The 23,723-nt window shown below is 34.7% G+C and overlaps 2 protein-coding genes across 4 annotated transcripts; both read right to left on the bottom strand.

Annotated features, from left to right (window-relative positions):
* Positions 1-4,386: 4,386 nt before the first annotated feature.
* LOC105317471 (ankyrin repeat and death domain-containing protein 1B) lies at positions 4,387-11,502 on the bottom strand. 3 transcript variants are annotated; one of them, XM_011414113.4, is made up of 4 exons: positions 11,253-11,502; positions 11,047-11,079; positions 6,595-6,975; positions 4,387-6,384 (listed from the first exon to the last, which is right to left on the bottom strand). In XM_011414113.4, exons 1-4 carry the CDS (start codon positions 11,325-11,327, stop codon positions 5,137-5,139), a joined length of 1,737 nt encoding a protein of 578 aa, XP_011412415.3. In that variant the 5' UTR covers positions 11,328-11,502; the 3' UTR covers positions 4,387-5,136. The 3 variants fall into 3 exon arrangements, with proteins under 3 accessions (XP_011412415.3, XP_011412416.3, XP_011412417.3); XM_011414114.4 differs by lacking the exon at positions 11,047-11,079 and having other exon boundaries at positions 11,253-11,501; XM_011414115.4 differs by lacking the exons at positions 11,047-11,079; positions 11,253-11,502 and adding an exon at positions 7,096-7,368 and having other exon boundaries at positions 4,389-6,384.
* Positions 11,503-16,620: 5,118 nt separating this feature from the next.
* Positions 16,621-23,647, bottom strand: LOC105317470 (ester hydrolase C11orf54 homolog). Its single transcript, XM_011414112.4, has 9 exons — positions 23,492-23,647; positions 21,462-21,560; positions 20,158-20,231; positions 19,806-19,907; positions 19,245-19,322; positions 18,811-18,897; positions 18,493-18,642; positions 17,920-18,033; positions 16,621-16,988 (listed from the first exon to the last, which is right to left on the bottom strand). Exons 1-9 carry the CDS (start codon positions 23,553-23,555, stop codon positions 16,818-16,820), a joined length of 939 nt encoding a protein of 312 aa, XP_011412414.3. The 5' UTR covers positions 23,556-23,647; the 3' UTR covers positions 16,621-16,817.
* Positions 23,648-23,723: the final 76 nt, after the last annotated feature.

Here is a 23,723-nt window from a genome sequence, read left to right as displayed (position 1 = left end):
TTTACTTTGATTTGAGCGGTTTTTATTCGGTGTTAATTGCTCACTGATAAGATCGCTGAAACTAGCCTCCAGATGTCACATTCTGAACCCGATCAATAAATCAACTCTATATATTGTAAATTTGCATCATCGAATCACCTTAAAACTATGTACATTTTTTAGCACTGATCGTAGAATTAGACCCCCACCCTGTTGAGCCGATGTTCCCACGAAGAGAAACATAACCACAGTTAATGCAGTCTTAAAGTACGATTAAAATAAGCAAACTAAAATTAGTATTCAATATGTTTGGTTTTATTGTGAAATATTTCTGAAGATCTCATATAATTGCGTTAGTGTGTCTGAAAACCAACTCTCTCTCTCTCTCTCTCTCTCTCTCTCTCTCTCTCTCTCTCTCTCTCTCTCTCTCCTATCATTTCTTGCGGGTTCATGGTCAAATGTGTTGGTTTTTTTTAACTTTATAAAAATCTAAAATGACAAAGAACAATTGAGAAGCAATGTTGTAGCAAAGACTTTATTTCTCTTTTATATTTTTGTGTTTCAGATTACAAAACTACATTTTTTTGCAACAAATTTATTTTTGCAGCGGGAGGGGTTTTTATTATGTTTTTCATCTACGGGCGAATTTACCGTAGCATTAATAAATGCCCACATGTTTGCTGTTGCACAGATCTGAATATATACACTGAAGCAGTTGGTATTACAACTGTTAAATTTCCTTATTTAAAATTTCCTGTCTTTACCAATGGAAAAAAGCCCAAGGAATGAAATTTAGTTGGTGTGACTTTTATTCCAATGCACTTCGAGACTGGTGAAATCTTTAAACCAGTGAAAAATCCAAAGTGCCTCGTCATTTGCTTTGTCTTGTATTCTTCTATTTCCCGAATGAAGCTTTGTTTAAATTTATTCTGATCGACCACTTAGGCACCATACTCATTTCGCATCTACTCATTATTTCTATTGAAGAAATTTGGCTAAAAAAGATGAGAAATTCACGCACCGAGCTAGAAATCTTCATTCAGCTATCGACGCTGATAAAAGGCGCCCGATATTTAACACGTTTTCCTTCTTTACATCTGACTATAGCTGTGACTGTAGTCACATTTGTCAAAATTATAGTGATAAACCACCATACAATAGGCCGCTGTGGACGGTGGCTGGAAACAGAACTCTGTCGTTTGTACACTGAAATCTACCGGCCACCATACGAAATATGCTAGCGGATCATGAATAAAATATCGGTGTTTGCCCTGTGATGGAGTTAACAACATGTCCCAACTTGTCGATCCTTGTGATATTAACTTGTTTCCAACTTCTTTTTAAAACAGGACAGATACCTGAGATATGATTTCACATACGAGTGTGTTTTAATATCTACATATCAAAACTTGTGCAACCAGTACCAGTGAATTTTAGGGTTTGGTTTACACTCCATTTTATTTACTTCCTTGAATTTCTTTCCTCAAATACATGTAAGTAAACGCTCCGCTAATTTACATTTCCTTTCAACAAGCTAGCTATTAAACCCCATTCCCTCTGCAAAACAAATTAAAGCTTGGTATTTTCCGCCCTAAAAATTAATTTAAGGAATGAATTCAATATTTATTTGTTTTATACGATATAAAATGGTTTGGGGCAGTTTACGCTTTATTAACCGCGAAGCGGTTTATAACAAGAGGCCCATGGGCCACATCGCTCACCTGAGGATTAATAGGTATGATAAAATCAGCTTAATGGAGTCATAACACAAACTATCTGGACAATGTACAATTATACATGTAAATCCTGTATAAATAAAATCCATTTTCTCCCCTGTATATTCTTATGTTTATAATCATTAGTCCCTTTTCTAACATGATGATTTTATAGTCATATCACATGTTGAGTATTGCAGTTTTCAAAAAGATCCTTAACAATTATCTATATATGGGATATAAACCTACATCAAACTCTGAACCTTCTTGTGATGCCGAAGAATTGTCCTGGGGCCAAAGTCTTAACAATCATAAAGAATCATCTGACTGGTTAGTTTATGATATGAAGATTTTTAAAGATTTACTCTATATATTCTTATGTAAAACTTTGACCCCTCATTGTGGCCCCACCCTACCCCCAGAGGTCATGATTTTCACAACTTTTAATCTACACTACCTGAGGATGCTTCCAAACAAGTTTCAGCTTTCCTTGGTGATTTGTTTCTGAGAAGAAGATTTTTTTAAGATTTACTCTATATATTCCTATGTAAAACTTTGACCCCCCTCCCATTGTGACCCTACCCTACCCTCTGGGGTCATGATTTTCACAACTTTGAATCTACACTTCCTGAGAATACTTCCACACAAGTTTCAGCTTTCCTGGTTGATTAGTTTTGAGAAGAATGTTTTTAAAGATTTACTCTATATATTCCTTTGTTTAACTTTGACCCCCCAATGTGGCCCCACCCTACCCCCAGGGGTCATTATTTTCACAACGTTGAATCAACATTCCCTGAAAATGCTTCCACACAAGTTTCAGCTTTCCTGGCTGATTAGATTCTTGAGAAGAAGATTTTTAAAGATTTACTCTATGTATTCCTATGTTAAACTTTGACCCCCAAATTTGGCCCCACCCTACCCCAGGGATCATGATTTTTACAACTTTAAATTTACACTATCTAAGGATATTTCCACACAAGTTTCAGCTTTCATAGCTGATTAATTTCTGAGAATAAGATTTTTAAAGATTTACCCTATATCTTCCTATGTTAAACTTTGAACCCCCCCCCCCATTTTGGCCCCACCCTACTCCCGGGGGTCATGATTTTCACAACTTTGAATTCCCTTTGACTAAAGACGATTTGTGCCAAGTTTGGTTAAAATTGGACCAGTAGTTTTTGAGAAGATGTTGAAAATGTGAAAAGTTTACGGACAGACGGACGGACAGACAGACAGACGTACGGACAGACAGACGACAGACAAAATGTGATCAGAAAAGCTCACTTGAGCTTTCAGCTCAGGTGAGCTAAATTAGTGTTAACTGTTTCAAACCATTTTATATCGTATAAAACTAATAAATATTGAATTCATTGCTTATAATTTAATTTTTTTACTCTTCGTTGTAGATAAAACCGGTCATTTGACCTTTAAAATGACGTAAAATTGTACAAAATTCAAACGTAACGTCAGGCGTATTGATACATTTTTGACGTTAGTCTTACTATGACGTAGGCAACATTCTTTATACGATATAAAATAATTTTTTAGCCGATCAGAAAGCGCGTTACAACCAGAATTAAATTATTTGAAAATATTAATATTCAAAATAAGTTCCGCGGATGAACAATCCGTTTAATCAGATTTTGACATTCATTTTAAAAATCCGGCCCTTTCGAGTTTTTGACTTAAAAAAAAGATATGATTCCTCAAACTCTAATAAAGTGTTTAATCGAAATCAGATTCTGTCCATTCAGACATGAAGCATACCTATGGTCTTCTTCGCATCTTCGCATTTCGCCGTCGAATCGCAACTTCGCACTTCCACTTCCGGCAACTTCGTATTATCACATCTTCGCTGAAAGTACGAAGGAGTGCGTGGCTCAAACGGAACACCATGCTTACCAATACCTTCTGTTCGAGTTTGGAACTATTATCACAAAAATATCTTAGTACTGAAATGGTGTGTGCTTGGTATCTTTTATTGTTAGTTTGGTTACAGGTATACTGTGGAATCATTTGAATTCGTGGTGGCTCAATTTTCGTGGTAATCGTGGGTAGCCCTTCCCCTCGATTTTACATCCTCAACGAAAAAAATTTAGAAAGAGTGTTCTTTTTTACTAAAAGTGAAAACTGACGCACCCAAGAAATTAAATCCCCGCAAATAATTAAAAAACGAACAATCCACGAATATTGGCCCCACGAATTTAAATGATTCCACAGTCTTCCTTTCTGGATGCATAAAATACTATATCTACTTAGTACTGAATATTTTCTCCCATAGTTTTTTAAAAAGTCCGAGTGCGTTCATACAACTACCGACGGAACCAAAAGTCAAACAGTTCAACCAGTCCTGAGTATTCGCACTTCTTGAAAATGTCATTATACGCTTAATTTACCAGTGAACCTTCACTCTTTTTAATGGGTAGAGAGAACTAGTAAAGAAATTTGTAAATGTCTTATTTTCCTTGGTTGTTTATACTGACTATAAAGTAGCGATCATTGCATAAAAAACAATTATTAAAAATTACGTAAACCGCAGACGTATTTTTCTGCAATGCTCGCTTCCATCATATTATCCAAAATGAACCACAGAAGACAACATTTATTTGTTTAATAGAACATATCTTCATGTCATTTAACACTTTATTGTTTCATAAACTTTTTTGTTTTGATTATCATGTAAATAAATCTCAAAATGTAATAAAGTCAAGTGGTTGAACAAGTAAAAAGATCTAGACTTATTAACAGTCATTCAATTTCTTTGACATTAACCCAAATCTGAAATCATTCTTTTCATTTTTTTATTACTATACACATACAAGTCATGAAAAATGTGTTCCATGACCAACAACTACTTTATTTTAAAAAAAAATACAGTCACATCATTGTCTTTGTAACGAAAGCCCAGACGGCTCATTCAAGATTCGACATTTAATATCTAAATCAACCAATCAAATTATGCATATGAAAACCTGTATCCTAGCGAAACCAAACCGTTCTCTCATGGTTTTGCACTTCTAACATTTATCCATTCAAATCCAAGTATGCAAATTTTTACAATTTTACTCCCTCTTTGAAACTTTGCTTTATGATAAAGGTTTTAGAAATGGACGATTAATTTTTCTTTCACAATGAATATTTTATCTATTAGTTACTAACAAACGTAATTTGTTATTTTGAATAGTCAGTATTCTTGACTGGGCAATGCGCAATGTATGGCTAGTTTGTAAAATGTAAACTACTGTTGTTATGTAAACATTGAATTTACTAAGCGAGTATATGCAAAAATTAATAAAACTTGTTATCAAGGGTTTAACAAGGAATGAATGCCCCTCAAGAATTATCACAGATTTATACACCACAAATACCGGTACATAATATTCTGATTTGGAACATCTCCTTAACAATATAAAAAAAATCGACTGTCTCAATTACTCTGTCTCTACGAGATTGGTAAAATTTCCGTTTTAAGTTTGGCTGTTGTTGGCAATGAGTGTACATTATTGGCTTTTCTCTGACAGAATACCCATACTGCCTGTGCTACCAGCTTTCTCAGAGGTTTGATATGTTTAATATGATATTCAAGTTCCTTTGATATGACCCCGACGTATATCTTTGTCTGAGGTGGAGGGTTTCGAGCATGGTCGTTTTTCAAGATTCTCAGTGTGTCGCTTATAGCACAACGTGGCATGTGATTGAGAATTTCAAGCATGCGCTTTACGTCTGGCATGCGATCCTTTTGCTTAAGGTGTGGCGATGTCTCTTTTAACTTTTCAAAGAGCTCGTCAATAAATATATTAAGAACGTATTTTCCATCAACACATACATCAGCATTGGCACCTTGACGGAGAAGAAATTTAAGAATGTCTAAATCCACCCCGATCTGGACACTGGTCTTTGCAAACTGGTGCAAAACCGTTCCCATTGTTGAATTCTTCCGCGTTATATGTCCAATTTGATTGATATTAGCGTTGTTGTGGCACAACAGATCGGCACATTCTATCACAAACTTTGCAGCTAAGGCTTTAGAATCTAAAGTCTCTGCGTACGATTCCACGGTGTCCAGGAGACAGTGGATAGCACTTGAATAAGCGTTCCTACCAACTATAGATTTTGCTCCCTTTTTTAGACGTTGTTTCTCGTATTTAGCTTCATCAAAATTTGGATTCGCTCCTGCCTTCAGCAACAGCTGAACACATTCCAGATAGTACTGCGTCCATGTATAGTTATCTAAACATAGAGAGTTTTTGATCAGACTATACAGTGGGTAGGTGTTCGCAGGTTCCCTCTTCTTCACATCGTGTCTATGTTTCAAAAGAACTTCCGTCACTTTTGGGAGCCTTGCATACCCTTCTTTTCCGAAGGACTGCACCGAAGAAAATGAAAACAAAGTGTGATAGAAATTTACCCCGTTGAAAATGCTTTTTGTATCAATGCCAGTGGAGAGCAAAATATCAAGGCACTCCGGTTGCGCAAAGTGTACTGCAATGTCAATTGCCTCTCGTATGTCCTCTTTAGTTGGATTATCTTTGAGCAGTACTTTCACGGCATCTTTTGAGTTAGCCAATGTTGCTAAAGCAACATATCCACTCTTTGCTCGCTCTGGGTGCTCCTTTATGACGCATTGCGTCAGGATTAGGTAGACGCATTTTGTATGACCTGACTTTGCCGCAATGTCTAAAGGTGATGCCTATAAAGATTTCATTAGTACATGTATCATATTAAGGATGATATTTATCACAATAAGATATATTGACTCATCAACACACACACACACAAATTAATGCAATGGTTTGCGAATTACCCAGTATTCTTGTGTTAATGAATTTTAGTATTAGATTTAGAGTTTCACAAGATTTACACTGGTTTGCGGATTACCTAGTAATTACAAATTGATTACCTTATTCTGTTGGGATACATCAGATTCTGACTTCTGACTTGGATATATTAAATTATTCATCGGCCTGTTGTCGCTGAGGCGGAAAGATAGTAAGATGTTTAATAAGGTCCTAAAACCTAGTTTTGCAGCTAAATGGATGTATGGGTTAACTTCCGGTTGGTGGGGCTCCACAAAGTAGCCATTGGACAATAGAAATTCCACGGTCTCTGGACTGTTTTGAAGAATACATAAGTGCATCAAATCGTTCCCCTTTTCGTCCGTCCATTTGATGACGTCTTTCTTTGCACTACAAGACAATATGGCCCTGAGCTTGGATTCTGCGCCGTTCCTTTTCACTTCATCCAGATATCGGGATACCGTTTCTTGGACGTCCATCTCCTCCTGTGAACAAAAATAAAACACCTTGTGAATCATTTAAAGCAATTGTTGATCGTTTAAGCTATATATTTTAAAGACCTTTGATTATGACAGCTAAACTGTTGACAAAACATATTCACATACCATGTCACTTTCACTTGAAGCCATTTCTGAACAACTTAAGAGTATTACAACACACAAGATGTAAACGGTTTTAAATATTCGTCGAAAACATCACACTGCTTGTTTGTACGGGTCGTAAGGTTCCAAATAACAACTATATAGTGTGTATGTAAAACACTCTGTACCTGGCAATAAATGAAATCGCGATTGATTTAAGCGCTATTGACCCAGTTTGGGTTCAAATATTATTGACATGGAGAATTTAAAGAACTCCCTGTCAATAACCTTTTGAGCCTTGTTGGTTATGGTTTAAACCCATACATCTATAGGAAATCATAATCATTTTTAAAATTTACAAAAATATTATTATTTATTTTAAAAGGTTCCCCCAAAATATCTTTACTTTGATTACAGCTTTATATTTTTTTTTCATTCTTCCCTAAGAAGGAATTAAAATATGAATCTATCGTATAGCACATGCCCTTTGTTGCTTTTAGTTTGTTATTGGTCTACTAAATTATCTGTCATATTTATAGCGATCGCAGTAAGTAGAGTCCGTTTATATCTTAATTAGGAATACGTTATTAGGTCAGATTGTAATTTTTTAGCCGTCTGAATTCTGACACATTTTCAGCAAGAAATGTCGTCGAGGGGATAAGAAACTAATGAATGAATCTATCATCCGTAATGCGTCTGTAAAATTGTTTTCTTTTCATATCCGCTACAAGATTCATCGTCCGACGTATACATTCCGAGTCGGAATCATATAAGTTAATTCCCTATCTAACGCTCCGCATCCGGCAAATATTCGCGTTTCAGGGCCAGTGTTAATTTTTACGACCCAATTTGCCCAGCAATGCTGGGATGCTCTGCAAACAGCATTGCATATATATTAGGGTATTTACTGCCGACGGATTAATTCAAATCGGACGTGATTTCCCCGTCCATCGCTCTTCAAATCACAATCTTGTGGCGATGAAATGATCGATTTTTTTACTCAACTTAAGTGTTGTGTCACTTGAAACGAATAATTGCCCCGAAAAAAAGTTACAGACATATTTGATTTGATAGAATCCAAATCATTACAGATTACCTGTTCATGTGCTTGAAGCTTGGAAATTGTACTTCCTGATAATATCAGTTGTACTTTTAGTCTCTCGGTATGTTGTAAAGAGAAGTGTTTTATATATATATATATATATATATATATATATATATATATATATATATATATACATATACATATATATATATATATATATATATATATATATATATATATATATATATATATATATATATTAGTCAATTAATTGTGAGCGTTCATATCTTGGCCAAGAAGTAAAACAATCATGGAGTAAATACCTGATGGAATTTTGGAAGATGATTGTTTTTAACTAAAAACGCACTCGGTACCAGAACCTTTTTCATTTCTTAAAGGATGTCCGCAACTCATCTATTGCAAACAAAAAAGGTGGTATACTGCAGGTGTGCAGTGTTGGTTTTTAAAAATTGTTCTGATATCAGCCAGAGACTTCTCTGGAATATTCTATGACGCTTAAAATGACTTTTGGGTTATGATTTCCATGCCTTATGTCATTATCATGTTGCGAGAATAGCGTTATGTCTTAGAGACAGACTATGTAAAATGTCGGTAAAAAAATAGCCAAATAATACCGTACCCCCCTAAACCATTCACCGTAATCTATCAGACTAAAAACGTATCGCTACATTTTCACACTTTCAACATTCAAATACCCTTTTTATCAGAATATACACGTGCACTTGATGTGGGAGACCAGTTAAGAAATACTTGGTCTTTTCACAAGAACTAAATACGTGTCGAAGAGGGCACAGACAAACATACACTCGGCGTCACCCCGGGGCCTGGTCAATTCAACTGCAATCGCTCAACAAGATTGCAAGACGCTTTTTTGGCAAAATGAGTCCTTATAGTGCGTTTATGTTACTGGAAACTGCACAACTATCATCTATAAATGCGCACACTTTTATCAACAACAAAAGTTAAAAATCTCATTCTAATTTTATTGTCGATAACAGTGTGTCAAATCAATACAAAGGTGTAAGATTGCATGTATGTAGACTAAATTTAAGAGAAAAAAAATTAACTTCATTGTTTTTATCTTTTTGGAACAATACTTTAAAGACAGAAAAAAAGTTGAAAAAAACGTTAATGCTTTTTTTTCTATTTCAAACTTACCCCCCCCCCCCCCCCAGCTTGAGTTTTCTTTGAAGAGCTCTATTCTGTGTAAATGATGCCTCTAGGAAATGCCACAAGCTCACGCTGCTTTTATTTGATTGTTGGCAAGTTTTGTAAATATATTTTTTTATAAGTTAGCAGGGATTCTATTGGTTTGCATATATTCATTGCATAATTTATGTATGTTTAGTGAACGGTTTCTGTGACTTTTATTTAGGCATATTACAGGTTCTTTATGCGGTTGTCAGACATCACCATGCATGTCTTGTAAATAAATCGGATCTTAATCAGGGCCGTTTTAAATAATACAGGTGCGAGGATTGCGTTTTCTTCATATTTTTCCCTCATTCTGTTTCCTTTTTCAATATATTAAAACGGAGGATTGCCGTATGGTAAATTCAGCTGATAAAAACCAGGATACTTATTCGTACAGGTGTTTAAGAATTTAAAAATACAAAAATTTATGCATTGATTCTTTTGTATATTTGTTTTTGTAATGCGGGTGTATATATACACTATAAACAACGTACACTTTAGTTTCGGGTTACATCGGAATGGAATTTAAAAAAGACAATTCATGATACTTTTCTACATACGATTTTAGGCACCAAAGTTTGAACCACGAAAAGCAATGTTTGGCACCTACTTAAGAGATTATCGACTTGAAGTTTAGTGAATACATCCCCTTGTGTTGCCGGGAGAATGCTTTCTATAACGTTAATGTCCTGTCCTTTCCGATATATTTCATTTTATCAAATGAATTACATGTATACAACATGAAAGTAGTCATGTTGTATATTTTATTTGATAGTCCGTCCAACAGTTTTTAGCCTTCCATAAAGTTTTAAAGATGATTTCTTTAGTCATAACCTTTGTTTAAGAATGAAAGATATATTTAAATACGCTTTCAAATTTGAGTATTTTTCTATATCTTTACATAGAGCTATGCGCAAAGAGATTAATAGTCTCACAATAAACGAGCAGCCAGTCCTCTAAAGAAATGTTGTATTAAAAGTCGCGAAGTATGAATTATTAAAAGAGATTATTAACTCAAAATTAGGAATTCCGTGACAAGGGTGGAGGTATGTTTCATTTGAAGACCAGTATCAACCACGCTTTGTGACAGCAAGTCCAATAGTCTAAAACATCTCCCCGTTTCTTGATAAAACGGTATTTGGTCATAGCTAAATAACAAAACATTGAAGCAATCGAAAAAATATATGAAAGCAATAAAACAGATAAGTTTGAAGTGTTCAGATGATGTGATCATTTTCCACATTAATGTCTTACTATATGAAACAGTGTGATATCACAGTTTATTCTATTCGAAATGCTTTGTAATGCTGAAGATTGACGCTAAAGATGCATTTAAACTTTTAAATGTATTTAAATACCAAATTTGAGGTATTTTTTTAACATCTTTACAAAAGACATCAATGCGTTTATAATGTGAATGAATTCCCATTTAAACTGTTCAAATGATGATGAAGTGTAGTGGAAAATTTGTGAATTAACAACAACTTGGTGTAGAACTTAATACAGGTGTAAATATCGGGTTCAACAATCACAAACTGACAGCTGAAATCGTCCGTAACATTTGATTTAGTTACATTTTAAATAAAACAAGTTGCGGACTTGAAATTTTCATCTTCTTCATATGTGTTCTCTGGCGCGATGTGCGTCATCTTCAAGTTAATGCGAGTTATAAATGTATGTCAGTTATGCTTCAATATTTCTATATGTTAACTTACCGCGAATCTTTGGCACCTTGGAGAAAAAATGTCCTAAAATTATGAAAATTACTAGGATATTCATAAAGTTTGGATTTTAAGCAATAAGATGATCTAAATAAAGCGTTTCTAAATAAGTTCAACATCCAAAAACATATATATATATATATATATATTTTTTTTTTGCAAATATACCCTCATAGTATGCCATGTACATTAATACATACCTTTCTGCCTAGAAAATGATACCCTCCACACACGGGTATAGTTAACACAGGTACTATATTAGCAGGTATTCCCATACACCTTTATCTCAAACAGGGGGCGGCGCTGTTTGAACATCAAAAATTCCACCCTGGTCGTACCCTTTTTTTCTCTCTGTGAAACGCAAACTTACAAAAATATTGTTAAAAGTTGTTTAAAGGGTTATTATTATCAGTCAATTTACTTATATCAACAAATAGGATAGAAGAATTACATTCAACCAGGAAACCCGGCGGTGTTAAAAATAAGCTGCATGAATTGTGAACTTAAATTGTGAAGAATAGGATCGCTAGCAGTTATTCTTTACATAACCATTTTATCTGGGCTGTTTCACAAGATCTTCTGCATATATGCATATAAAAAAAGCCGCTAGATAAATAATCGCCTTGGCGTTCTGTTAACGAATTGTATGAACTGTTTTTAAAACAGATAATTTTTTAAGTGGAGATTTTATCTGCACATTCTTTGAATTTTTATCATTGTCTGATCACTATAAAGGACAATTCTCATAATGAAGGAATATGAAGTCCGATTTCCTCGCTCCACCCCGGGTCTTAACTTCATAAAGTCGCCAGGAGAACGGTGTTTTGGTACTTTAAAACAGATTGCACAGTGATATGTGAAACAACGAATTTATACAAGGAGAGAGATATTAACTTGTGATGACACGTGATTAAAATAACGTGATCAGATCACGGTCATCACACATTGAGACAATCATTGTCATCCCCTACCTTTCACCGTGGAGAATGGTATACATTATCTAGAGAATCAGTGACTAGTACTTTATACATGTACAATGACCTAAAAAATTGGTTTTTATTCAGGTTCATTCCTGACATTTTTAACTACCGAAATCATATTATTTTATAAAAATACAGCTAGCAAAGGTAAAAGTTGTGATATTCTCGTTATCCCACTTTGTTTAAATTCCCTTAACTGACAGGAAGACTGGATTAATATGCCGTGCGGATCAATCGTTCTTTGGTAAAACACACACAAGTAACATGTTGTAAATTGGTTAGTTTTTAGGGATTTTTAAGGGACGGGGGTTGTTTGTTTATTTGCCAACTTGTATTTTTTTTTGGGGGGGGGGGGGGGGGTTGAGTTGGGGTTTTTTTCCTTCTTTTTTTTACCCTACTAAAAAAAGAACTTTTATTATCACATACTATTTTATTCTAGAAAGCTTCGCAAAACCATGATTAATATCAAATTAAATATGTATATAAAGTGAATGTGATATCAAAACATCACTCACTGATTTTTATTTTTTTTATCATTTTGTGCTGGAATAAGCTCAGTCTAATTAATAGTGTTCTTGGTCGTATTTATCGCCACTTTTGTAAATATTTTACCCACAAAAGTAAACTGATTAATATCAATATTTGATCTGATGATCCTTTGTAACTTTGCCGAAAAATAAAGAATTTTGTCTTCGTCGAGGACGTTGAAACTTTTAAACAAAACCAAAATTTACGGTCAAACTCAACATAGGAATCACTCGTGGGGTCCCAGATCTGCGTTACATATATCTACATTGTCTTGACACGACAGTCATAGTTGATTTGATTCAACAACAGATTAACCAAATTACCGAAGAACTTATGTCGGAACTAATCTGATAACCTGAGTGTGAAAAACGCGTTAGGGAAACAAGAAGAGACACAAAGAAACACTGCTTAATTTTAATGAAAGTCTTGCCCACACGAAATAAAAATACACAAATGTCTAATCAGGTCTGAGGAGTCTCGCTTTTTTCGGCGCTCAAGTGACATTTGCTGACTTGATTTAGTCAAAATGACCGAAAATGTTCGCGTTGAGAAATAAGGAGTGGGTTCTGGGCTAATTCATACTGCCGCAATGGGTACCTGATGGGAAATCGTTCAGAGACCTCTGGTGTTTAGTTTTCAGTTCTTCATGGCCATTGAGTTAATATGTAGAACAGTGATTCATTCCCTAAAGACGCACGTGTCAATCAACTGTAAAAACAGTTATACCGAGATAACTACATTACCGATTCTGAAAGATGGGATGTAATAATGGAACAAAGAGCTCTCTCTCTCTCTCTCTCTCTCTCTCTCTCTCTCTCTCTCTCGTCAAATCTGGGATTTAAACATTTAGAGATGATATACACAAGCTAAATTTGAAACCATTTGAAACTATTATGCATTCTTCGTCCTAAGCGAAAATTATATATCATTTTGGAATTTTATGAAAAAAAAGGACCTTGTAGCGCAAACAAAAACCCCCCTAAAATATTAGGAAGTATCAGCGGTGTTGAATCTATAATGTAAGTAACAACCTCGTCCCTTACCCAAGATACAACTAAATTCGTGTGACAGAGAGTTCATGACTGGCTGAAATTTGAAAACTATGATTTTTCAATTGACCTTAGTTCTCGACTGTCCCATATTTGTTGACATTAGTACTGCAATGTATATAAGTTCTTTTATTTATGTATAAAAACATACAGGTCTGTTATTCATGAAAAATGTTATTTAAATCTGCAGTGATGTGAACATTAACAAAGATTACATTTTTAAACCTCCGTTAAAAAGGGAAAAGGAAGAAAAGTTTAAAAACTAGTATGCATCATGACCCAAAAAGAAATGAACATGTACATTCAGACAGATATTCCAATCAACTTAAAACAAATACTCTTTTCAATTGTTGAATTATTTATAATTTAACCATAATTATATCAAAATAATTAAATTTTGATCCGCGTTGTTGGTTTTGTATGACAAGATATACATCATAGCAGAAACAGAAATAGTTCGATCGATGTGCAAATGAAACAGATAAGGCCCCTTTCATTGTAAAACTATTAAATATTTAACATAAAAGTTAAAATAAGTGCTTTTGATTGTCACTTTGCCTGTCGTATTGGACTCGGATATTCCATAGCAAACACAGTATGATTCTACATCCACACACGTGCAACCCTCACGGACTTGACGGCTGGCCTCGTTCTCGCGCTGCCAATCCACACGTTTGCTCTCGGAATATTCACCCCCGCTACCGTTCACCAGGGCATTCGCCGCGAGGACACAACTTATCAGAATCATTCCTTTATCATACAAAATTCTTGTTTGGTTTGTTGAACATGTATGTTAAGAATATTTGAATGTTCAATATATAGTGCACGAATCGCTTTATTTTTAAAAGTTCATTTTTAAGGGAGCTGGGTTATTAATTTTTTAAAAATTATCCTTGAACAATTTTCTCTCGCTTTCAACAGCATACAACTGTATGTGCTACAGTTCCAATGGCAATTATGATTCCTTTAAATATCAGGCATGTAGCACAAACACCCCCCCCCCTTCTGTTACATATAAAAAAAAATATGAATTTAGAAAGAAAGCCCTCACCCACTATATCAGTAACATGTTAAAAATATGGAGAAAAATAACAAAATGAACCTTTATAGGTACCTTGCACTCCCCCTCTCTCTCCTGGATCGATACCCATGGATCTAGGATATTCATGATTTTTTTTAATTGAATTTTTTGTGTGTATAATAGTTTGTCAGGATTTATCCCCCCTCTCCACAGGTTAGGATATTGAAGATTGGCAAATTCACCAATTTCTCCTTACATTTGTCAGGGTTTGACAGGTAACGTTAAGATGTCATTTTCAAATCAGAATGTTTACATATAGGCTTTTTTTAAACCTACATATAGTTCTCAAGATTTTTGGTATGTCTTGCCATTTTCTAAAACGATGCTACGTAAGTGCCTGAAATGGCCAGCGCAGAATTAAATTCAAGAACGTACCTACATGTATTAGAGATACATGTATTTTATGTCTCTGGTACTTCTTTTTCTTGTTAATTCTAAATATCATACATGTTCGTAGAAAATTACAAAATTACGTAAATACTTCCTTGACTAAATAGTCGACTGCACTCGTAATAATGCAAACAAAAATGCACTACTAGGTCAGTACTCTTAAAAATACATAAGAAACATTTCCGTGCCACAAATACTGCTGATGCAAAAACCCTAAGTATACGATCAGCGACCGTGGGAAGTGAAACGGTTGTATGTACAGCGTGTACGTAAACAGCTGGTACTTCGCCAGTACTCCATGTCTATGTGGGTATACTACCACAAACACTTCCTGGAGGTCCATACATGTAAAGAAACGTCAAGCTTGGGTGTGCCCATCAAAGAGGCGCACTGCTTTCATGACACATGTCTTGGCCGCTAGTATTTTAATATTGACACTAGAAAATGTACTCAGATAATCCACATGAATAGGTTCAGAATTTGTTGTGCGAGTCATGATCTGGGAAGTTTTTCCAACAGAATGTTGTTGTTTTTTTAAAGTTGATCAAGTAAAATTATGAATCACTTCATAACATTGCTATCCGCCTTTTGCTTTCAAACGATTTGTTATTTCCCTGCAAAGGGGAGGAGGTGTTTATTCATTGATCATTATTCAACATGGAATTAAGTGTCTCATACATGTACCTTTCCAGCACTAAAAAAAATCTGTTTTCATATTCAGTTGAAAATGACAAATGTCATCGTTTTGATGAAAGGTCATAATTATTAGTCTGGGTCACATTTTAACTCTTAATGCCACTTAGCCTTCATAGTAAGATTATTTGGTCATCAGGAGTGTATCTTGAAGACAGTAAGATTTTAATGTTGATCACCATCTTTGTTCGAAGTTGCTTTAATTTAGAACCTGACGACTCTCAAAGGAATTCTAGTCCCTATTGTTATAGTTACGTGCATCTGTCTTATCTGTGAACCTTTAGTGTCAAAGTCAAGGTGGATACTCTTTATCACAAACCTCAATCAATTGATGTTAGATTTACATGTCAAAGGCAGATTCTGTGGGGGAGGAGTTGTAAGGGGAGGTCCTATTCCCACCTTGTTTTTTCTCTATTAATTTTTAGTACATTTATCATTTACAACTTAAAGAAACTGCTCTACAGTGCCCTGACCTTAGTGAAAATGACCAGGAAACCCCCCCCCCCTCCCCCCTTGGAAACTGATCATCTGGATTCACTTCTGATGACTGATGAAATCATACTTGGTTTCATCATGCAAGGGTAAACAAAGGCTACTTTATAGTTTTGTCAAAGATAATAACCAGCTTAAAACCAACAGTGACTGGATCCATCTTGTAACTGATATTACCCAGATTCATGAGATTTCTTTTGTTGCTGTATATCATTCAGGGCATTAACATGGGTACTGAATTTGATGCCTAGGACAAGAGAATCAAAACAACTAGTGTGCAACACACAGTGCATAGGTTAAAAAAAAATAGTGACCTCCAAACCAACCCCTGTCCCCTAAAAAAGACATCCCTGTGTGTATTGCTTATTCATTTTATAAATTGGTTTGAACATTTCTACTATGTATGAGGACTTCATAGTTTTAAAATCAATTACAACAGTGTAAATCACAGGTCTTTGAAATCATCACAGTAGTTGCTATGGCTACAATCACTCCTCCCAGGAATGTGCTGTGGCCAGCACTTCAAGAGGTAATATGGTGTACAAGCACTGCTCATCTCCCTAGCTGTGTGGTCTTTACTGGCTGGTCTATTCTATATATAGATTCTGCCAGGACAAAGTACCCCCGATATTCCACGTCCTTAGGGGTGACGTCAAAGTGGTAGTGGCCCCCTTGACCATGGTCACTGAAGCAGTGGAAGTGTTCCACCCTCAGGTCATAGCCCTGAAAAAATACCACAGTAGTTAATTGTTAGTTTCTTTCAATGGATGCATCAGACTAAACAATGCTAATGAAGAAAAGTATCTTTGAAATCCTGTATTACCAAACTCCTCTTTCTTATGATAAGGAGACTATGACTATAACAAATGCTGGTCGTTTACTTCAAGGATATTAAGACAGACAAAAAAACTAGATGCCTTTTTATCTTAGAAAATTTGATCAATTGGGACCAAAAGATTTTAATTATATCATATTTCTTCTATATATATATAGCTAGACATTAACAGTTGCTTAAGGTACACTTCGTCATATGATAGCGATTAAAATGTTTTGTTTAATTGTTTGTATCAACCGACTAGATTGAATATTATCATAGCTCAGTGGTTGAAGTACTGTAGATTCCTTAATTATTTTACACGAGTACTTATTTCTGCGATTCAACCATTTTCCACCAAATTTTTATAATATTAAATCGCAAATGCCAAATTTTAATCATAGTTTCAAGCATATTCATCTGTCCCAAAAATAAAAGATTTAAAATTCAGCGGGATGTGCTTCACGTGAATTTACGTGGATATTAATTCCTCGCGCTTCATTAGGAATGTACAGTATCAGACTTGTGAACTGCAGATCATGTGTTCTACTTTGCCCGGGGCTTTTGTTCACATTTACTGAATTAAATTTTGAAAACGTATTTATTTATCTAAAATTGCAATTTTTCCCTTGTTTGACAATATACTTATAAATTTTGCTATCAATCATAATCAAGTAATTTTCTGCTGCTTTGAGAACCTTGGTGTAGTGAGCCACCTTAACACAAGACACAGTTTCTTTCAAGTTGATCTATAATCATAATACCAATTTTTTACTTTTTTTTCCTTAAAAATTTGAAGCTGAGGTTCCAAGACAAAAGGTAACAAAAGTAGATATCTACCGGGTCATGTGATACCAACTCCCCCACACAGACCAGAACCGCGTCCATCTCGTAGAACTTGAGCCAGTTGTTGACCTTCTCCTGAGAATCCAAGGCTGTGTCGGAAAATTCTGGCTGCAACAATAGAACAAATTTTTGTGAAAAAATTCCTGTTATAAAAAACCTTTCACTGTTTAATGATCTTGTACAGATTGTTTAATATTTAAAACAAAGTATTATTTAGCAAGTGCAAAACAGATGCAAGTTCAACCGATTAACTATTTATTACGATGTAACAGACTTGTGTTTTTCAAGGAGAGATACCATATTATATCTATAATAAACAATACTTGCAATTTATTAATTTTGACAATACAGTATCTGGTCCTTTCCTCAAGGCAATAATCAGCCTTAAGTCTGAGTATTGACTTCAAATTTATGCACTTTCCTTCAAAAGGTTTGAGTTGAGGACTGAGTTGAGTGATTTAAAAAGTTTGGTGACAGCTGGGCCAGATTTGAATAATGGCCATTGCTGACAAAAGTAATGACAGTCTGACTGGAAAGGATATTTAATGTAAAACTATCAACACACACCATGATGTGTAGGTTGGCCTTCCCTTTCTCCACCAGAAACACGCCTCCTAGTGCCACTGGCTTCTCTCCATACCGCGCCTGTAAGGCCTTCCTGAGGCACGACATCAAGTTCTCCTCACCTGTCCGGCAACTGGCCTTCACCTCCAAGACCTGCAATAACATTTTGTTATGTGTATCAGTGCATTTTAATCAATCAATAACAATTATTTGAAGGACTGAGTAACTACGTCAAAACCTTATACTTCAGTATATTTCTTCAAAGTTGTGAGTGCAGGAATATTGATAAAAAACAAATTTTTGTTTCAAGATAATTGTTACTTTTCCTGGTTGTCCGTCTGAACACAGAAAATTTCCCATCAAAGAGAACTCAGGTTTGTCAATGGTTTCCAGAATACATCCTCCATCCTATAAAATATTTCAATTGTTTTTTCGTGTTAGAGACAGAAAATATTTCAACTAAAATATAAATAGATATACTGTGGAATCATTAGATTTCGTGGTGGCTCAATTTTCGTGGAATTCGTGGGTATCTTTCATCCATGAATTAACATCCTGCACGAATTAATAAATTAGGGTATTAAAGTCATATTTCATGTTGTAGGTATTAATACATGAAATTACGTCCCCACGAACCTGTAAATTTATGAAATCCACGAAAATTGACCCCCATGAATTTTAATGATTCCACAGTAATTTTTAAAACACGTGAAATAATAAAATACAGTACAGTAAATAATAATGATAAAAAATACCTGTGGGTTGACTTTTGCAATATGTGAATTGATTTTGGTAACTCCTCCTGCACCATCCATTTTGACATTCTTGATCAACTGCAATGTGAATAAACAAGTGATTCTTTATTCTCAATATTACATGTAGAACATATATTTTGCATGCAGAATAAAAATGATACCACATATATAATATACATTGTTTATGAGGATACCACATATATAATATACATTGTATATAAAGATAGTTAAGATACATATAAATAGTCACAGGAGGGGGGAGGGGGAGGAATGATGTTGTACCCCTCACATTTTTATAGCAACACACTTATGATCCCCATCCTTCCATCCCCAGCTGTACTTATTTTCATTGAAGTTAAGATGGAGTTATCATTTTTTCTATATATATATAAAATCTACAAGTTTTTAAAAAACCAATTTGTAGTCTTCCCCTTCTCCACACCTATACCACTGAATCAATAGAACCCCCCTCCGCATACCTTTTTTTTTACTTTTTTTTTTTGGGGGGGGGGAGGGTTATTTTTAGTGGATGTTCTTTCTTCTCAATTTATAGTCCAATACCTCACTGTTGACCCCCACAATGTGGCAGGGTCCAGCACCAGCCCCAATCATAAAGGCCCCCGGCAGTTCCACGCACTCCGCTATCTGACTATATCTAAACTTCTACAAAAGAAAAACACACAACTTCTTTCATATAACACAGAAGTCAATTTCCTATTTGGAGTTAATCTGGTCACTATCATTTTTTAATCATTTTTCAATCTCTTAACCTCAGTTAATTGCATTACAATAACGATTTACATGAATTATGCAGTACCTGATTAATGTGAATCAGGTACATTCATAAATATACTAGATGTGCTATTTGTACGAACACAAAAATTAAACATTGTACTTAATATTGTATAGAGACCTTGTCTTTCTGAGGTAGAGGGAGTAAAAACCCCGGACCACCCACATCTGCCAGGCGAGCATTACCACATAACCCTGTAAAAAGAACCCACAAATGATTGAATGTCCTCCTCAGTGATTTCTTTAACCATGCTCTGTTCCAGGTTTCCTTTTCCATCACTTGTTTACACTTTAAAAGATACATATACCTTTCAGTAATGATTGAAATCATATGTACAGTAAAACTCGTTTAGTACAAACACAGATATAACGATTTCTCGAAGTTTTTTTGAGTCCCCGGTCAAATTCTTAACAAGTCTTTGCAAAATTTTTTGGTTATAACGAATTCGGATATAACAAAATTACGGATTTGAGTCCCGTTGAGGTAAATAATAATGAAATTTAACAATTTTAATATAACGAATTTCTTTACAGTTAAAAAAGTTTGCATTACCATTAGGCATAATAGTCTGAATGAATTTATTTTTGTATAAATTTTTCGACTCACAATGCAATTATTAAAGGTATCAAAGTAATGTAATTTTTATTTTAAGCCTCCATCAGCAAAAGTTATAGTCTGGTGAAAGAAAACATGTATATTGTGAATTCACTATAGTTACTATTACCAATTCATTATACGGATATAACAAATTACGGATATAACGAAGTAAATCCATCAGTCCCTAGGACTTCGCTATAACCGAGTTTTACTGTATACCTAATTGTTCTTTTTATTAAATCTTTTAATATATAGAGTATGAAGTATATTTTACACAATTCAAAAAAATCATTATTTATTTCTTTATTGACATCTCTTTTTACCAAGAGAAACTGGCAAGAGCAAAAACAAATTTCTGATTGCGATATCTGTCATTTGTTTTCCATTCATAATATTTCATGGAATCTCACATATTTTTCAACATTATTACCTCGGTAATTAAAATGTTGTTTTCATTGCAAAACCCCCATAGAAATTAAATTCGAGATGCATCCTTCAACTAGACATTTCAAAGCAAAAATATTGTGATTTTTTCACTCTAGTGAATAAATACTATCATGCTAAACACTGGGGGACATTGAATATAAGAGAATATATAAAGCAAATGGTGAAATAAATGTACAAGAGAAATGATTCTTATTTTATTCCAGTAGTCTGAAATTTCATTAATACTAAATACTGAATATATTGCAACAATATTGAATTTTTCAGCTGCTTCTGGACATATCAGTATTTACTAGCTAACTTAATGCATAAATTTTGCCTTGCTGAAAGAATTAAATGTGTACCTGTGTTTATTTTTATAAAATTTAAAATACATCAAATACCTGGTGATGCCAACATGAATGGTTTCTGTGTTAAATCGGGGCAATCCACAACAGAAACTGAGACATTAGAAAAGTTTTTCTTCAACCCATCATCCAAAACTGTGAATTAAAATAAAACAAGAAATGTACATGTCTGCTAAATGCTGTGTGATCTGGGAGCTACAGTGTCACCCATTAAAAAAATTGTGTATTTATGGCACACAAAAACGTGCGCTAGTTTTGGACTGATTAACTTTATTTATACGCAAATTCTGCGAAATTAAATTCTTTATGCTATTTACTACTGATATCGTTAAACACACTACCGACCTCGGAAAATCAAATTTCTTGAATTTACATTGAGAGTAAGAGTCGCCATTTTCACATGTAAACAAATATCCCACTTCAATTTACTGGGCTGGTGATGGTGTTTAAAATGTGTTTTAATTATCAGAGGTATCAGTAGTAAATTGCATAAAGATTTTAATGTTATTAACTGTTTTCATAAAAATTGCATATAAATAAGGTTAATCTGTCCAAAACTAGCCTAAGTTTTTTTTCAGTGGGTTGCACTGTAGCTCCTAGGTCATCCATCCAAATTTTTTCAGACTGGGAGCTACAGACCTGCAGCTAAACCAAATGATATAATATCATACCATCATAATATTTTACAATAAAATATCATATTATACTATACAATGTCATATGATAAATATCAATCATATGATTCAATACCATGGGAATAGGAATCATGATATAAATACATGTCAACAATTACATCTATTAAGGAAGTTTGAGTGAGTTAGCTAGGACAAGATTCTCTTTAATAGCATCCTTGTGGATTTCTAGCATGTGTTCAAACTGAAAATGACATGAAAAATTCAATTTTTGGGAGGAAAATCAACTTTTTAAAATTTCACCGCTATTCATGAAAATAAAAGTCCCTGCGGTATTCAAACTTGGGACCTGCGAGTCGGTAGGTCTAATTTAAGCTACACCCATTGCGCCACAGTGATAGACATCAAAGTTTGGCGATTTAAACTGTTTCACAATGCATTAAAATCCCCATGTTGTGAAGTACTGTCATAAAAGTAGAAGTCATGGAGTGTCGAAGATCCTTAAACTCATCAAGCATCTGAAACCAGCTTTTAGCCTTTCAAGTGCATAAGTATCAGAAGATGCACCATCCATGCAAGTTAGGTGAAGATATGAGCAGTAGTAACTTAGATATAATCATCAAAGGGCACCTACTCCAAAAACTTTATAACCTAGCTCCAAAAACATTAAACTCATCCAGCATCTGAAACCAGCTTTTAAGTATGTCAAGTGCATAAGTAGCATAAGATGCAACATCCATGCAAGTTTGGTTGAGATAGGAACAGTAGTATTAAACTTTGACAGTCTTTAAAGGGCACCTGCTCAAAAACCTTAAACAAGCTCCAAAACTCTTGACTTCCTCCAGCATTAGAAATTCATGGCATAGATTCAGGATCCAAGTCTTTTAAATCCATAAGTAGGTCCAGGTGCACCATCCATGCAAGTTTGGTAAGGATAAGACAAGTATTAACTTAGTTATAGTCATCAAAGTGCACCTGAGCACTCAGAAAAAACTTTAATCAGCTCCAGAAAAAATTTAACCTTCTCCAGCACCAGAAATTCATGGCCCAGGTTCAGCATTGTCATTTAAGACCATAAGTAGTTCAAGATGTAGGGTAAAAGTAGGACAAGTAATAACAGTTACTTATATAGATATATACATGTACATGTGTACAGGGCCTGCTACAAAAACATTAACCAGGTATGGACGCTGACCCAGGGGGTATAGCATAAGCTCCCCGCCCCCGCCTTCGTTTTGATGAGCTAAAAAAGGAGAGCAATTACCCTGGGAAGTTTCTCCTTGTAAGTACATACATGTATAGGCTTTAAGCAAACAACAACCCCCCCCCCCCCCCCCCCCCCCCCCCCCCCCATTATTTGCATTAAATTATTGAACGGAATAAAATGTCACACAAAAGGAAAGACTGAATTTTCAAAATCAGTTAGAAACGTACCTGATACAACCTCATCTAAGGATGGAACAAGCGTTGGTATCTTGTTAACGGTTGGAGAAGACATTGCGGCGATTGCCTAATTCCAATTCAGCGTGCGAGAAAAATAGAGTTATCTTCACTTCTTTCGATAAAATTATATGGACTGCCATACAGAGACTAAAACAACAGGCACATGATGTTATTTATATTTCTCGTAATAAAGATGTATACCCTTTATTTAAAGTGCATCATT

The sequence above is a fragment of the Magallana gigas genome, chromosome 3, assembly GCF_963853765.1.
Source record: "Magallana gigas chromosome 3, xbMagGiga1.1, whole genome shotgun sequence".
Classification (NCBI taxonomy): domain Eukaryota; kingdom Metazoa; phylum Mollusca; class Bivalvia; order Ostreida; family Ostreidae; genus Magallana; species Magallana gigas.
Note: the sequence above shows the minus strand (reverse complement) of the source record. Positions and strands in the feature narration are given on the sequence as shown.